The 18,417-nt window shown below is 38.3% G+C and overlaps 1 protein-coding gene across 1 annotated transcript in view; it reads left to right on the top strand.

Annotated features, from left to right (window-relative positions):
* LOC124162566 (low-density lipoprotein receptor-related protein 4-like) overlaps positions 1–18,417 on the top strand; it is a 737,794-nt gene that overhangs the window by 715,790 nt on the left and 3,587 nt on the right. The window contains exons 20-30 of the mRNA XM_046539142.1: positions 1,669–1,831; positions 2,657–2,819; positions 3,342–3,475; positions 4,501–4,694; positions 5,527–5,854; positions 7,661–7,977; positions 8,787–9,008; positions 11,695–11,938; positions 13,725–13,986; positions 15,854–16,005; positions 18,055–18,333. Of these exons, the coding sequence (XP_046395098.1) occupies positions 1,669–1,831; positions 2,657–2,819; positions 3,342–3,475; positions 4,501–4,694; positions 5,527–5,854; positions 7,661–7,977; positions 8,787–9,008; positions 11,695–11,938; positions 13,725–13,986; positions 15,854–16,005; positions 18,055–18,333 (2,458 nt within the window). The remainder of the gene's footprint in view (positions 1–1,668; positions 1,832–2,656; positions 2,820–3,341; positions 3,476–4,500; positions 4,695–5,526; positions 5,855–7,660; positions 7,978–8,786; positions 9,009–11,694; positions 11,939–13,724; positions 13,987–15,853; positions 16,006–18,054; positions 18,334–18,417) is intronic.

Raw genomic sequence — 18,417 nt, 5'->3', positions numbered from 1 at the left:
TGGGAGGACATGTGCTTGGCAGCAGGGATGCCGACTTACAAAAAATATTGGGGGGGCCCAAACCAGGGATCTTGCCCCGGGAAATTTTATAAGCAGTGAGTTTTAAGTTTTTTTAAGCATTTTAGAAGAGTCATATGATCAACATTAGAACCATGATAACTCGAATCTCGATATCTGGACACTCCAGGGAAAATAGACTAGCCTGACACATTTTTTCCTCACAGCCATAACGAATTTTGAGGGGGCTCCGGCCCCCTCATGCCCCATGGAGTCAGCACCACTGCTTGGCAGAGGTTCTTTCGAAAGAGGTTTGACTGTACTTCAGTCTATGCCATGTGACCCACCAGGGCTTCAAGCCAAGATTCATCTTCTAGCCATTGCCTTGTTGTGGTTGTGCTACACTCCATCAATGTGAGCAGGTGGAGGGTATGTGGAGGAACATGAGAGAGCCACCATTTGGGCCCACTGCTGCTTGGGATCATGCTGGAGGCCGTTTATTAAGAGGCCTTCCCAGAGCAGTTGCTCTTCTACGACTCTTCACTACTAATTTCTGGGCCTTAGCAACCTGGGAGTTAGGAGTGAGGCCAGTATGCAACTTTACTTGTCCAACTCCATTCTGGATCGACATCAGGGATTGGAGTCCTGTAGCACACTGCATCTTCCACAATATAGCACACAGATGGGTTTTCTCTGATCATGAGTGGTGGGCTGAGTTTTGGATAGTCGGCCATTTCTTGTGATAATAAAATTTCTTCAGCATGAAAGTTGTGAAAGAAACATCTCATGGGCAAATTGTACTCCATGACATTAGACTGTATGGAACTTGATGGCTCAAATAGCACTGCTTCAATTACTGCTAACTTTTCATTGAACAAATTGGGAGTGTTAACGAGGTAGTGGTTATATATGTATTCCACGTACCACTACTCAATGATTAACTAATGCTGTTCTGCACAAGAGTTGATTTCAAATATATTTGCGACTGAAATTCAGGCCTAAAAGTGCTGCTCGAAAAATTTCGAGCTTGCTTAACTGGGCCAGTCGCAAAGATACTTGAAAAGGATCATAGCTCTGTTTGTCACTGCGTATGTTGGTAGCCATTTACTGGGAGGAGAATGAGGCATTGAAACGTCAAGTGGCATGATTTAAGTGATGAGTATGAATAACATTCATCAGTGGCATGACGCTATTGCATTCTGGGGGTCCCTATGTTCTCAAAAGTATTGGGAATGCAATATTCCATCCTCAGACTAACTTCATACATTTTTTCACCTCCAATGCGTATACCTACATGAATAAGAATATCTTTTATTTCTTTGTGTGTGCCTTCTTTAGGAGGAAATGGCACCACCCGTGAAAGAAAATAGTCCCAGACCGAATACAGTTTTATTGATGAGATACACTTTTATAGATGCATATGAATTTGCCAGTCCTCTTGTATCTTTTTTCTTCATTAAAGGAAATAAGAAACAAAACTTTTTTAGTAACTTCCTAATTGCGATTTCTTGTATCCACTTATGTATATCTTGATGGTCCACCTTCGTATTCAGATACGTAAAATTCCTGTGCCGTCTGGGTTATTTCTTAGAGAAAAAAAATCTATGTGCTCTTGTACATTAATAACATCCTTATTGCATCTAATGTATAACCTACCTTAAACTTGATTAGGTCTGGCATCAAGGGGCTGATGGACTTGAGGATATTCCACCGAGGGAGACAGCAAGTTCCGTCGCTCTGTCAAGGCAACAATGGAGGATGCTCACATCTCTGTCTCCTGGCTCCCTTGCCTCATGGACACTCTTGTGCCTGCCCAACTGGAATTCAGCTCATGGTAAAAGAAAATCTTATAACTATAAGCAAGATGAGTCAATCACACCAAGTATAATATGTAGCAGAGAAGCTGGACATTGATTTGGCAATTGATTTCAGTAAAATATTCATTGCTAATTTAATCTTAAACATGTATTATTTGATTCTGAGCAAGTAGGAGAAAACAACATTGAGCTATAATTTCCTCACAACGCAATAAGTGAATAAATAATTATCTTTCTGACATACAATTTTTCTGAATTGCCATTGGCAGGTTATGAAATCAGAAAATAGTCGATCGATTCACTAGATTGCATTATCTTACCATTTAACATTCAAACACTGAACTGTTTTGAATTTTTGTCGTTACAGTAATACATACCAATGAATGATAGTCCATGAGAGAGGAGGCTAAATTGTTGATCTTAGCATTTGTGGCACCACTTTATTTGTTGGGTATTTCTTTGGCGGATTATTTATAATCTGCATCTTAAATTGGGAGACATTTATACACCTACAAAATCAGTTATTTCACCTATTATGTGGTAATGTGACTAATCCTTTATACCATTCTCAAAGTTTCTCAAATTATATGAATATGTATTTTGTTGCTCTAATGCAGGTCAGTAAAATTAAATTCTTTCAAAATTATTTTCATATTTTTCACAATTGAAATCATTTCTATGATTTGTTTCACAATATCTATTAATGATACAATAATACTCTTTATGAATTTCACAAAATCATCCACATTTCCTCCAAAGATGCCATCAATACATGTGCATTCCCACCGAATCTAAACTCAGAATCGAAGGATTACCAGAAGTTCTCTTTGTTTTCCTTTCAGGAAAATAAGATGACCTGTGCCTTGGGGCCCAGAAACTACCTGCTTCATGCACGCCGTGTGGAAATCCATCAACTCTCCCTCGATGTTCCGTACGTTGTGGATGTTGTATTGCCTCTGCCTCCACTCAGAAATGCTGTGGCTGCAGATATCGATGAAAAGACAGGTATGCATACATTAACAAGCACTCCCATGACAATTGCCACGGGAAAATTTTCCAGAAAGTCTGTGGTTTAATTGTGCATAACGCCACAGTTTGGAGGTGAGAGCCAGAACTTTGAATGCTTGGGCATTCACCATAGACATTAATCAAAGGAATAATACTGCAGGTAAATCCATATTGGTATCCCTCTGGCTATTCCAACATTATTGTATGATAAATGTGGTATTAATGAGAGCTGCAAAATCCAGAAATGTGCTTTTGGGTATAGCTAAAACACAGCTTAAAAATATACAGCAAGAGATTTATCTCCACTGCAGGAGACTTTTCAGGGTAAGCAGCAGCTGACGCAAACTGTTGGTGTGCATTGTAAAACTGTGATAAGGGTTTCACCTAAATGGCATCGGTCGACAACATGGAGTACAAATATTTAAACCAATTGATTAACACCAAAATATGTAGATGATATTTCATGGCATCCCTGGTTCTTAAAAATTCCTATGACAATTTATTAACATTATTCAATAGGAGAAATCTATTGGACCGATACAGCTGAAGATGTGATCATCAAGGCTACCAGAGATGGAAATCACATGGAGACTGTAATATTTGATGGATTGGAGTCGGCGGATGGAATTGCAATAGATTCTGTGGGAAGAAAAGTAAGTTACTCTTGAACTGTATTAAACAATGCTTTTAAAATATACTCTCCAATGTCTTGTATCACATTACTGATTAAGATACTTAAGTATCTGATAAAGTAGTTGACTGTAAACCAAACAGGAAGCTTCATAAAAAGTGCTCTCTACTTTTGAGTAGTAACATATCAGGCAGAAAATTCATTAATCGCCTAAATAATTCCTACATGAATGGATTTTGCTTGTATTTTGATGCAACCATCAAGTTTATTAATGATTTTGACAGTGCCATTTTTCTTAAATATTTTTAATTCCATGTTTTTATTATTGCTTTCTTTGTTGATCTAATTCATGCTTCATTTTTTATTTCACTCGCAAAGAATTTGTAACAAAGAACCTAATTCATAACCACAAAAGTAATTCTTATTAACATGAGTCAAAGAAAATCCTTTACATATATGTATATTTTGCTAATTTGTATCTTTGGTCCCTTGGTTTTCAAATTGGCAATACTTTATCAATAAGGGCAGTTCTTTGAATTCTAGTAGCACGTGCCCTCCAGTAAATTTGCCTAGGTATGTTCATGTTGTTCTCCATCCCAGGACGTCTTCTTCCATTATTCACAGATTAAATTGACAAAACTAGGGAAAAAATTACATGAAGCACGTAAAACTTGTGAGTAGAAATCTGTGCATTCCTAAAATTTCACACTGATTTTTCCTGTTAATTCAAAATATGTAGATCAATTCACATGCAAAATTTTTGTACTAATTTTACTCGGTTCCTCAATAATTTTTTATGTATGATGATGAAATGAAATCTCATGCTAATTGTAAGTGATCCCTACACGTATGTAATTTATTTCTAATTTTTCTGCATTTTAATTATATTACTATTGTTACTGGACAAGTATTCTCATTTTACTGTCAAGATAGGAAAGATAAACGAAGTAAGACCTGATTGAATTGTTTTTTTTTTCCCTCCTGATAGTTGCAAAGTATGTTCACTTTGCATTTTGCTTAGCTCTAACCCTAATCTTCTTGCTGCAGTTGTACTGGACGGACGCTGGTCGAAACAGCATCGAAGTGGCTGAGCTGGATGGTCGCAACAGGAAGGTCCTCGTGTGGTCCGGATTGGAGAGCCCGCAGTCCATTTGCCTCTTCTACGACGAAGGACTCATGTTTTGGGCCGACTGGGGAGAGCACCCGAGAATCGAGCAAGCGGACATGGATGGGAGGAATCGGTGTGTTTAACTCTTTGGGTGTGTTGGTGTTCTTTATAATGTGGGATCGCGCAACAAGGAGAATTGCTCTTCAGCCACTAGGATGCTCACGCTCATTGGCTCAAAATCCCACGATTTAAGTTGCATTTTCTCATGCTTCGGGTAGATAAATCAATTATTTGCACCTGGAGTGAAATTTGCCTTGAAAAATCATATGACTTAGAGATAATCCCTCTTAATACACCAAGTGTCTCTATAGAGAAAGTTGGATGAATCTATCATGAAATGAAATTAAATCTCATGATTCTGCATAATGGTATATTGGCTCACTATGATAGTGATTATCTAATTTTCCCAATAAACCTTGCTGATTGATTGGGCTGGTGTCATGACTCTGTGATTTCATTATTCTTAAATTCTTTAAAGTCATGATTATTGCTGTTGTAGCATCCAAGATTTAAAATGATTGAATTTAGCAGATATCAGATTAATTATGTAAACAGCAACTTTAACAGTAAAATTGATTTAAAAATTTACCAGTCCTAATTACATAAAAGGCAACCCAACTCAGCAAATTTCCATTGCAGACGTAATTAATATGTCTCTTCATCAGCTCCGTACTTTAATTTGCAACCATAGCATAAAGTGTGTCAGAATTTGCCTCACCTCAGGTCAAGTTCCTACCTTAAAGCATTTTTTATAGGAAATTACAAGAGTTATTGATAATATTTTCCCAGCCTAGAAAATCAAAAACATGGAAGGAGAAAAATTATTGTTTTAGCCATAGATGTTATTCTGTTCATCCGTCAAAAAACTTAATTAGTCAAAGGTCTGTAATCAAAATCTCTTTCAGGGTGACCCTAATTTCTGAAGGGCTTGGCATACCGAGTAGCCTGATTGTTGATCGAGCATCAAGGAGGCTGTATTGGAATGATCGTCATGAAAAAACCATTGAGAGCTGTGAGCTGGCAGCTAAGGGTTCGACAAGTAAATCATGTAAAAGGAGCATCATCATCAAAGGAGAAGATCCTCATCCATTTGGGATGATTATTGTGGGGAACTATGTTTACTGGATGGATAAGGAGAACAAGGAAATCCACCGAGCCAATAAGCACAGCGGAGAAAACCACCAAATAATAGTAGACTCAATGGAAGAGTTTCTGAAAGATCACACTCCCCCGGTAAGGATTTTCACATTGTTTTAGCCTCATACTTAGAACTGTACTTAAGTCTTGATCCTAATTCAAACTCAACCTAGTTGCCATGTTGGTATTACGAGACCTTACTTGAGTCCCAACTCAAATTGAGTTGCCAAGATCTCCACCACCATTGCCTCATGTTTTAAAAATGAAACTTCTCTTATAAAAATACTCTCTAATGCAATATTGTACTCCAGTGAGGCCAGTTTTTGATGAGCAGGTGACGACTTCTATTTTCAGATTATGTATTTGGAAGTTTTTGGGGGAAATTTTGGGTGTGTCATGCAAAATGAACAATGCCATCTACTGCTATGCAAAGGATATGAAACAAAAGACATACGATATTTGGTGCCGCCAATATTGTTTGCATTTTGCTTTTATAAGATGCTTTCACTTTAACAGCAGGAGACCATGAATGAAAATAGTTTTGGCAAATGAATTAAGGTATAAGTGTGTGTAAGAGGCGCACCCCTCTTTTGAGCATCGAAGCTAAGAAGACAAAATTTTGTGGCATTTTTTTAATCCTATCATGCTGTGTTGAAAATGTATGCCTGGAATTTTGACAGCTATCAAAATTAGCATTGAAATTGGAAATTTCGATAAATAATTTGCCGTATGTCCCCATATTGCCGTCTTTGGTACCATGAAATCCAACTCCATCCATGCCTCACCTCTTTCCTCACACCATTCTCCTATCTTTAATGCTCTTGCTCACTTGGCTTGATCCCCTTCCCCCCAATCCTCATAGAAGTTTAAACTTTATACTGCCACTGAGCCAATATATCGGCCCTCGCTGGTTGAGCAAAAACTGCCAGGGGCCAATTTAGCCCAACTTATTTGAATTTTTTATTTCGTGATTGTGGCCTTTTCAACGGCTGTAATTTAATTAAGTAAACCCCCATAATCTATCTGTGGTTATAAGATATAAATATATATCTTAAGTATTGGGAAAAAATCTAGATGTATTAAATAAAATTAAGTATGTAGCTGAAAAATTTTAAAATCTGAAATGTTGCAAATTCCGGAAAATAGCCTTGGCAGTCTTCGCACATCCCACCCGAAATGGGCTGGCAGTAAAAGGGTTAAAAGCCTTGCACGAAATGCTTCTGTTAGTTAGCTCACCCCCCTTGAAAATGGCACATTGTCGTTGAAATCGATGGGCGTAGCTAACACAGTATAGACAAGGTGATTTATTTTTCTAAATTAACCCCGTGTCCTGGTATATTTTTCAAAAGTTTGGTTTTTTTGCAGTGAACTCATTATCATTATGATAAGTCAACAATCCTAAGATTGGTTTGACGCAGCTCTCCATTTCTCTCTCCTATCCGCTAACCTTTTTATAGCGTATTTCTTCTCTTTTACATGCAGTGAACTATAATTACTTTTTACTACCCCAATAACTGAAGAAAATAAAAAGGCAATCGAGTTTAATACATAGTCTACTGATGTAAACATAGTGGACCAAGTTGTAACAATATTTCATTACAGGAGACATATAATGTTGGAATGTAGAAAACACAAGTAAACTCATTATCTCTCTGTAACGGATGCTGTATGAAACAAGAGAAAACTCCTGACCTGTCCGCAATGCATTAAAAAGCTGTGTGGGAAGTACAAAGTAGTATCTTTTATCATGTTTCATTAATAGTTATTTGGACTCCTGTGGTTTTCACGTAATACCAATGAATGAAGACATGGATGGTGTTGAACTATCCAACGTAATTAATGACTTGAATGATTGGTATGCTTGAATAGTGTGTGAACATGCAATTTTTATATCCATTTCAGCCTCCATATCCAGAGAACCTTTGCGAAGGGCACAATGGAGGCTGTTCCCACCTTTGCCTGCGCAGTCCGAATGGATACTCGTGTGCCTGCCCCACGGGAACGCTGCTGTCCGAGGAGAATCACCACACGTGCTCAGTGCCTCCTTCGTCATTTCTGCTCTTTGCCACAAGGCGCACGCTGGCCAGGATATCATTCGACACTCCAGAGCTGTGGGATGTCACTCTGCCCATACCAGGAGTCCGGAACGCCATTGCAGTGGACTTCCACTGGAAACACCAGCGTATATATTACACAGACGTTCACCTCGATATAATCAGGTGTGTGTGTATCCATATTTCTTAAAGCTATGTCTTATGCTAGAGGTCAGGGGTGGAATAAGGGTGTTGCTTTCGTGGGGAAGAGGGGGGCAGTTCATTAATCTACCTGGTGCCTTGAGGGTATGCAACACCTCTCAGCAATATTGCATCTAAGGCAGTGGCGTAACTAGCAATATGCTTTGGGGGGTTAGGGGGGATTTAGGCAGGGATGAGGGGGGTTAAGTGGGGGCTACTCCCCCAGGAAACGGGAAGTTCAGAAAATATATTGGAAAATAACATGCCTGAAAATACATTTTAAATCATTTTGGCACTTAAAATTTAACTTTAAGCAGGCACAGTTTTTATGTATAAATCAAATCCAGACAAGATCTTTGAAATTTTTTTCGATTTCTCTGAGGCTTTGGGGGGGGGATACAATCCCCTAACCCCCCCCCCATAGTTATGCCACTGATCTAAGGTATGATGTGCATTAACAACTACCTTTTAGATATTCATAAATTATTTTTAAACATTGTTTTTCAAGTTGGTGAAATAAAAACTTTAACTGGAGAGTCACATTAAAGATTGTCATTTTTTAAATTTTTCCAGAAATTACTGAGGAGATTGGGGGGGGCCAAAAAATTCTGAAAATTAACTGCGACTAAATATTTACTTTTTGAAATTGTAACTGATAAATTTATTTGATTAAAAATTTATAGCTGTAGTTGTAACTGAGCCCAGTCACATTTTTTTGGAACTTTACCCATCTCTACGGTTATATCCTGGATTTACTTTCAGTAAGCATGCCTCACCGAGTATTATCATTTCAGGAGTGTGGATATGGAAAACATGTCGCAGACAAGTGTCCTGGTTTCCACCAACCTCACGACACCGGATGGTCTGGCAGTGGATTGGATTGCTGACAACATATACTGGACGGATACGGGGAGGAAAGTGCTGGAAGTGGCCCGCTTGGATGGGACATGTCGTAAAGTGGTGGTGGAGCAAGGTCTGGACGAGCCACGCTCCATCGCGCTTTATCCAAAGAGGGGGTGAGTACAGAGCAATGCATTTGATCAATGATGAAATTCTCATACACATGCATAACCTTTGGTGAAAGGAGCCATCAAAATCACTGATGGACTCTGAGTAATTTCTGTTCGAGAAAAATTAGCTACAGTCCAGCCAGCGAGAGTTGTCCGATAGAAGTTCAAAAGTAGGGGAGGAGAACCTTGCACCAGCATTGTTTGCAACCAATCGCTGTCCCCTAAACCCACCTCACACCCTTGCCTAGTCATACGACCTTGTCACATGCATATGAAGTACTGAAGAAAGCCTGAGCCACCAAAACAAGCCCATTCTTCGAATCACCAAAACAAGTGATTCTTCCTTTCAGTGGCGCCGACTCCATGGGGTCTGAGGGGGCCCGAGCCCCCTCAAAAATTCGTTATGGGTGTGAGGAAAAAATGTGTCAGGCTTGTTGATTATCCCCTGAATATCCAGATACCAAGACTCGAGTTATCACGGTTCTAATGTTGATCATATGACTCTTCTAAAATGCTTAAAAAACTTAAAACTCACTACTTATAAAATTTCTCAGGGCAAGATCCTCGGTTTGGCCCCCCCAATATTTTTTGTAAGTCGGCATCTCTGATTCTACCCTCTAACATTGTTTTCAACATCCCCTCCCTGCTAAGTACTCGCCCCATCAATACCTTCTGTCTCCTCCGTATCTCATCTACAATCTGCCTCTCCGCACCCACCATGTCCAGCACTTCATCGTTCTTCCTCCTCTCCGTCCAATTTACCTTCTCTATTATTTGCCACATCCACATCTCGAATGCCTCCAGTCTTTTCTTGTCCTCCTTCCAAAGTTTCCATAATATTTACAATGCGCTACTCTATGATAATTTTTCAAGCAATTTTAATAAATATTTATTGTTTTATGTATCTCGTTCTCTAAAGCTAAGATAGCTGACCCATCTTGACGTCTCAAAAGCAGAATGGGCAGCAGTTTTCAAGATAGTACAATTGAAGAAAGAAGTTGATTTATAGGACTAAATTCGCTCAACTCGCTGGTTTGAAACGGAATATCATCGAAACATTAAAAAAAAAAATCCGAAGGCATAAAATCACTATGAATATTTTATTGGAAAGAAATAAACATTTCTTCAAAAAGCAGAGTAATTAGTAACTTGGCCGCAAATCAAGGGATCTGGATTCAAATCCCGGTTTGGGCAAATGATTTTTCCTCTCGAAAACTCACTACTTATAAAATTTCTCAGGGCAAGATCCCCGGTTTGGCACCCCCAATATTTTTTGGAAGTCGGCATCCCTGCTTCCTTTGGGTCCTTCACACTCGTCGTCCCTTCTGGCTCATTTCTTCACGGAACCCTTTTGTTTACATGTCAGGTGGCCGTTTCTGTTGTCATTGTTGTTTTTGAATTGATGGTAATCTCCCAAATATCGAGTTTCTATACTCACTTGTTTTTTTTATTATACCGGAAGTTGTATTTTAAAATAAATTGCAGTTCTTCGCCATGTTTTGACACGAGATATCTAACGATTATTAATCCCTTACAATCGGTCTCCCGAGTAATTAATTACAACAGTTTCCCTTTCTTACCTGGCAACTTTGCCCCCCACCCCGGACTAGACCCTTCTAAAAGTCATCGGACAACTCTCGGCAGCCGGGCTATAGGCAGGGCAAGCAAGTGCAGCCTCAACTCCATGTTTTTCCTTTTTGCGAGGAAATATGAGAATTTCATTTTTGGCATTATGTTGGAATATTTCAAATTTCTTAAAATAATTCAAAACATATTTACAAATATTTGCTCTGTGTATTAAGATTAAATAATAAATTTTTAATCGGTAAGTATTATTTATTAAAATTTTACATTCATGGAAAACAGTTGCTGGGAAATAAAAATGGAGTGAATTTCGTTTTTCTCAAAGAGAGAATGTTATTTTGACGACTTGAGAAATTACCGTATTTCTCCGAATATAGTCCCCTCCCTAATTTTGAGGCTTCAGTTTTGGGAAAAATTAAAAAAAATGCGTTTGAATATAGTCCCCCCTTTACTTTTACCACAGGCATTTTTGGAAAAAAAGGGGGGACTATATTCAGACATATATGGTAATTGTTGAATATTGAATTTTGGTGTCTTCAGGATCACTAAATATGTATAGGGCAAATGAACCATTATTTTAAAAACCATATTCTACACTCCATACCATATTTTAAGAGATTGAAATCCAGGATCCAAGAAAAATTAAAAAATGAGTCACAACATACTGTGCATGTGGCAGATTACTTTTACTTAGTTACCTGTCATCTTACCAGTTTAGATGTTACGTTCTGCAAAGAACCAAGCTATTTTCTTTGTGGTGTGGACTTAGGAGGCAGATATGCAACCTAGAAAGATGCTGATCTGACCCATGTATGTAACAACATAAGTAACCTGCAGTAAGGATGCAATAAGGAATTAAGAACTCATTGAATGAATTATACAATTCCCTAGTAACATTCATATATGTATTGTCAACTTATGAAATAGGAATGCAACCTCTCTAGGTCCGAGTAGTATCTTGATCCACCTTCTCTGAGAAATAGAACATCAAGAAGTGTATTTAGAATAACCATTCTCATAAAAAATTATTTTGAATACCTTCAGTAAGTTAATGCTTCAAAAGAAGAGCAACTTGTTTATGTGATTCTTTATTCATCCATTTCTATAGCTACCTTTACTGGACGGAATGGGGAGAAAATCCCAAGATTGAAAGGGCATCATTGGATGGGTCATCTCGCCGCCTTGTGGTCTCCAATGACCTTGGCTTTCCAAACGGCTTGGCCCTCGACTACACGGCAAAGCGTCTCTTTTGGGTCGATGCTCTCAAGGACCGAATTGAAACCTCGGATCTCCGTGGGCAGAACCGTAAGAAACTTGTTCCTGAAGCAACTCATCCATTTGGACTGACGCAGGTAATCACAAGGCCCATGTACTAATTATAGCCAACAACTGTCTCACAAAATAATAAGATTTTTCAGTTCAGTCACTGTAAAGAAAATATGTCCAATAGGGTAGTTTCCTTCATCAAAGAAAACGATAGGCATTGATTGCGATTCGTTGCCCACCATTAGTGTATTCATAATACACAAATTATTTGGTTTTTGAAATACCGGTTTAGACGAATGGCAAGGGTCAAATTTTATCCTCATTTGAAAAAGGCCAGATTGGCGCCCATGCGATTCCGCTCCGCGTGACGTCACAGGGACCTAGTTTCTACACGAGAGGATAGGAGTTATACATCGTCTGAGGTTACCAATGCATGCATGAGGCACAGAGCTCAGGGAAACATGTCTTAATAATCACCTATTAAAACTGGCTAAGGTCGGAAAGTTTTCTTCGCTTGATAAGGTATTAATAAACCTTTTTTAAGCCACGCGCTACCAGACAGGAAGGTACTCAGCTATCCGCTAGCATCCTGCGTCCTATCAGCGCTCAGAGCCTCGATCAAGGTCACTTCACAAGGAGAGAGGGGGAACCAGAAATGCGGCGCACGGACTTTCCTACTTACGCGTCGCGTTTTTGCGCGCTTGAAATTTTTCACTTTTCATTTAATCGCGAAAAATAGATATCGTCATTTAAAAATCTAAAAGCGCGAAATACGTTCTCCAGGAGTAATAATCTTTCGATTTAGGCAATAAAAAAATAATAGGAAACCACCCTATTGTAAATACTTTCCCAAAGTAATCAATTCATGAGAGTCAATTTTGGCTGGTGCCAGTGGCGGATACAGATGGGGGGGCACACCCCCCCCCCCTTGCGGGTCCTCCCATATTGCCGAACATTGCCAAACCACAATTGAAACTTTTTAATATCAAAAGACAGCATTGCCTTTTACATGTGTATAATCTCTTTATAAAAAAATTTTCTTATACTCTGCCTGTGACTTGATCATTTTTTATTACGATAAAAGTGAAGACAACTCAAGATATATTTTGCGCCCCCCCCTTGAGTTTTTTCTGTATCCGCTACTAGCTGGTGCCCTAACAACCTCTGCCACATACCTATTGAGGTGGCTTGCAGGGTAGGATTTAGATGTATATTTCTGGTTAATTACTATGGAATCCTTCCACATACTTGAGAAAGAAATAATTATTAGCCGAATTCACTTCCTTCTAGCACTAAAAATCCCTAATTTTCATGAATTTTCTCCACATTTTCATCTCCACCAAAAATATTCTTCAATTTGCAGACCAAAATTGATTTTCTTAATGAGTTTTTCCTTCCAAGCCTTGGTAAATCAGTCTACAATGCATGTAACTCTGATCTACACCCTAAAATGGAGTAGTCCATATACCTACATAATTTTAATGGGACATCAATGATATTCGTTTGTCTCAATTGTCTAAAAAAGTAGCAGCTTGAATGGAATTTGATGTTTAGTTCCTCCACCTGTTAGGTTTGCATTTGTATAGATATATTCCAAGGAATTGACAGCGGAGGAATGTGCTACGGGTTGACTACCTATTTTTAATAAACAGCTCTCTCTAACATCAGTTGTAGAGGAAAATTTTGCCAATCGGGTTTTATTTCTCATTTAAGCATGAAACCTAACCTTGATGCTAATTTATGATATTTTCTGAGGCTCTTTTTGCTTTTATTAATATTAGTGAATGGTTTCGAAGCAAAAGTAAGCTTAGCATTTGTCACATAAACTAAGGAAAATGTGAAATTAAGGCATTTTCTTCTCCCCTTACTTAGTATGGCCCTCATATCTACTGGACTGACTGGTATCGAAAATCAGTGGAACGAGCAGACAAAATCACGGGGGAGAATCGAGTTGCGATTCGGACGGATCTAGATGGAGTGATGGAGATAAGGGCAGTGGCAGCAAACCGTCAAACAGGCTGGAACCCATGCGCTCACGAGAATGGAGGGTGCTCCCACCTGTGTTTCTTCCGAGGCAAGGACTACGTCTGTGCTTGTCCAGATGAAATGGAAACAGAAGAAGTTTGCTCCGTGGGTAAGAATGCACTAACTAATACATAACTCATAACATGAGGATGATTTTGAATGAATGCTTTTCAAGTCTCCCTTCTTAAGTACGCAAGTCAGAAGCTGATTTGGGAGTGATTGACTTGGGGAAAGTTTAACCTGTCATTCAGAGGTGTCACAGTGCCCTCTACGCACCGGATCGCCGCTCCGGCATGGGTTAACAAAAGACATAATAGTCAAATAACACTTTTAACAATTTGGTCGCCTCAAAATTACTAATTTATACATTCATAACCAAAACAAAAAATGCAGAAATAAAATGTAAATAATAACTTGTAATAAAACAAAAAACAGAGTAATATGTATTTCACTTCGAAAAAAGTCAAGGGAAGTGCATTCCGGCACTGATAATTTTGCCATGACGTCACTGCCGTGATTTGATAATTGTATATTTGTTTGGTGTCAAAAGTACATAGATGCAAATGATTATTTAGCAGCTATTTGGTCCAACTCCTAGTTTCATTGCAATTATATTATGTATTTAAAATATTATAATCAGGCTAACAATTGCTACTGCCCTTCTGCCATTGTTAAGTGATCAGCTTGCATAAATAAACAATATTTTAAATTAGACATATACACGTAAAAAACGAGTGCTGAAATATATTTTGAAATATTCATGATTACTGAAGGAAAAAATTTACTTAATGAGACCTCGAGCCAGTGACCTTTAAGTTTTTAGTCAGTTTGCTGACCACTGTTTATTATTATTATTATTATAAGGGCGGTTTTTTTAAAAGGTTTAAAAGTTTTTCATCACCACCTTGTTTTATTCATCATTTTTTCTCTCATTTTCTTCCATTTTCATTCATTAATTTTCCGTTTAACATCTCTTCCATCGCCCTTCCACTCTCCGAGGGGAAGGGCGATGGAAGGGGGGATTACAATCGTTAAGCTGATTTTACAATTTTAAATAATTTATTACAATGAAACTAAGATAAGTTGGATCGAACTACCACTGAATAACCTTATCTATTTTCTTAATAAATGCAACTATTTCTTGTAATCTTCACATTGCTTTCTTAAAGTAATCATTACTTTTTGACACATACTCTGCAACTATAGGATGTAGTTCAAAAAGCCCGGGCCGTTTGAACGAGTACATTCCCATGTGCATAACTTTGCCAAGTAATGATAATGAATGCTATAGTCACAGGCCAAACAGTGTAAGAAGAAAATTATAAACTGAAAATTTAATCTTAGATTTATACCACCTTTGACTCCTCTCTCCCACTATGAAAGGAAATGCAAGGTTTTAACTTCAAGTTATGCAGTACTCATCCCATTATGGTGAATAGGCTGTTTAGTACAAAGATAATGATGAATATATGATTCTTTTATGTATGCTGAGAAACATGACCAACTACTATATTAATTAATTTAAAAGTTAATTTTTTTAAATTGATGTCGTGGTCCTGTAAGCAGCTTGGTAAAATGTCTGCAATTATCTTTACTTAGGACATGCTCATTCACCACACATTTCTTCTCCATAAAAATACTTTACAGTACGATTACTCAAGTCCACTCCGTCCATCTTTTGTAACCTACAGTTGTTCGCAGAAATACAGCCAACTTATTATCACAAGACAATGTCAAAATTTTTAAAAATGGTCACTTCTTTGCGACAGATATTGACATTTTAAATAGTATCAAGCAACTGCTCATATCACAACATAAGATGTGCATGTGGAATAGCATGAATTTATTTAAATGAGCTTTGCTTATGTGTGCTTGAAACATAATGATGAATAAATTTGGAAAAGGAGTTCCTCCATCATTTAAAGGATGGGGTTAATTTAAGAGAGCAATTTTAATTCTTTTTCATTTACTTCTAGAGCCTCGATTCCAAGTGCCATTGAAGAGGCCTGAGATGATTGATGGAGAAGATGATGACTACAATGATGATGATGAAGAGTATGATGAGGACATGGAGGAGCATCATGGAGATGAGGCATCCAACCACGGAAAACATTCTTCCTCAAATGCGGTAAGCAGCCGTATCCATGATATATACTATGTCAAATGCTGCATGCCCTTTATTTAGATTGAAGAAAAAGCAAGTAGAAAACAAAACTGATTTTCCACCCACAGATATACATCTTGATTTTGATTGACTATTGAGATTTTTGTAGATTTCAATGATGTTTCGGCACCTATGCCGTCATCAAAGCTGCGTCGGTAGTGGCTTGGGGGGAGAGGGAGTTTTTGGCGTGCTTTAAAATTTGTTATATTTATCACTGAATAACTCGCGAAGGAAAACTCGTTACGATTTACGTGTGGTTTTCTTTGTTTAATTCAGAAAATAATTTTCTGTCCGCCTGTGAAATTTAAAAAAATCATATAAGTTCCCCATTGGAAAGGGAGGACTTATTTGGAGAGAGGGTACATTTCGGATGGGTTCCTTGGGAGAAGGTACACCCTGGACCAACCCTTGCAAAAATTTCTATTTACAAACTATATAAAAACTGTGTACAACAGATTACTATTACGCATTAGTGTTTTTTGCCACGTTTGCACATAGTTTTCGACTGTACATACACAGACTTTACCACATTGTCACAGACTAAAATTTAGGTAGGCACACACTGAGTAAATACTATATGCATACAGTAGACTCCCAATTATCCGGGCTAATGATTGGGAGGGACGGCACGAATAATCGGAAAACACGGATAACCCAAACTTTCACTTAAATGTCCCGTAATGTTCATAATTTAAATAAGACAAACAATACATTATTATTTATGTCGTTATTCTGCTATTTTAGAGTGCTTCCCGGACTCAATAAGAGCTTTCTTCGCCAGTTTGTGATCTTTTTAGCGGCGATAACATGATTGTACTCGTATTATTAATGCTCCATGTAGGGCCTGGTTTCAAAAACCACACATCCGTGGCTTTGTAATCTTGGATACAGAAAAGTGGTCTGCATGAATGCTTCAAAACCATGCTCGACGTCGGAAACTAGATTGTCAGGCACCACGCCACGCAGTCCCGTCTCGCACAAGTGGCCCGGGTTGCAACTGCTGTCGGATGTGTATCTGTGATCACGGAGCGCGGTTGCTGAATGCGAGGCTTGGAAAACACGAACATGGTGCTCCCGTGACTGCAGCCAGTGCGCGATCGCTCCCGTTTTACGAAGGGAATTCTTATGGAAATGATAAGTGCGGTGTATCCTAGCATTAATGCAGTAATTCCGATGATTTTGCGTCTGGTTTTATTTTTGAATAAAGATCGCGGAAAAAATTAAGCGAGAGTGAATATCATGCACGGATAATCCGCAACCTGGATAAACCGCAGCCGGATAATCAGGAGTCTGCTGTATATACACCTGTTCTCTGTGTCTAGTAGTGGTGTTGAATATGTAGAGGAGAGTGGGCCATTTTAAAAACATCCACTGTCTAAGGTTATTATATATGTCTCATGTCAGATCAATCTTAGAGTACTGTTCAAAGGTGTGGAATCTATGGGAAATATGAATCATCCGTGGAGAGGGTCCGACAGAAATTTTTAAGGTTTGCATGAATCAAGTTTTCTATTTCAAAAAAGAAAGGAGATTATGACAGTGTAATGGATTACCTAAACCTGAATAGTCTTCAATGTAGAAGAAAACAATTTGGAATTATTATCTTATATTATGTTCTGAACAATTAAAAAAAAAACTTAATCTTATTATCATTTCTCTCTGTAAGGGTTCCTTCGGTGAATACAAGACTGTGCACTTTGTTTAGAGTTCCTTATCTGCCAAACAATTGCTCTTTCTACATGCCACTTTACCGTGAAAGCAACATTCAATTCATAAGTTAATATTTTATAAAGAGTTTTGGTGAATTATGTTTTTTCCCAGAACATTTCTTGTAATGTGGCATTTTTGATAATCCATGTCACAGTTGCATGTGTGTCAGGTTAACGAAATTGCACTGTGCTCATCAATATAGTGGGTGTGTTCAAAAAATCCTAATTGTTGGCAAGCAAGTTACGATAAATAAAGAAATCTGAGTATCATTTTGAATGATGCATTTCAATTTTGTCATTTCAGCTAGAAATTCTATCAGTGGTTACGCTGGCTGTTGTTGTGGTATCCTGCCTTATTGGGCTGTCAATAATATATGTGAGTCGCCAGAAGAAACGAACGAGGACTCAGAAGAAGTTTCTTTATGGCGACCATGAGAGTGCGGAGGGGGGCGAGGAGGGGAGGAGTGGGGGATGCTCGAGCGTGTTCACTTTCTCCAATCCCAATTACAACGCTTCCAATGTGGACGTGGCTGCCGACAAGAAGCCTTTCTTGTGGAAGAAGCTGAAATATGACAGATCTCAGGTGAGCTTCCATTTTCTATCACATCCAATGGCTAATGGTGGCATCATCAGCAGAGGTTTGATCTGGTGCAAACAGAAAATATGT

Source organism: Ischnura elegans, chromosome 7 (genome assembly GCF_921293095.1).
Source record: "Ischnura elegans chromosome 7, ioIscEleg1.1, whole genome shotgun sequence".
Taxonomy (NCBI): domain Eukaryota; kingdom Metazoa; phylum Arthropoda; class Insecta; order Odonata; family Coenagrionidae; genus Ischnura; species Ischnura elegans.
The sequence above is the reverse complement of the archived record's forward strand: the minus strand, read 5'-3'. Positions and strand labels throughout refer to the sequence as shown.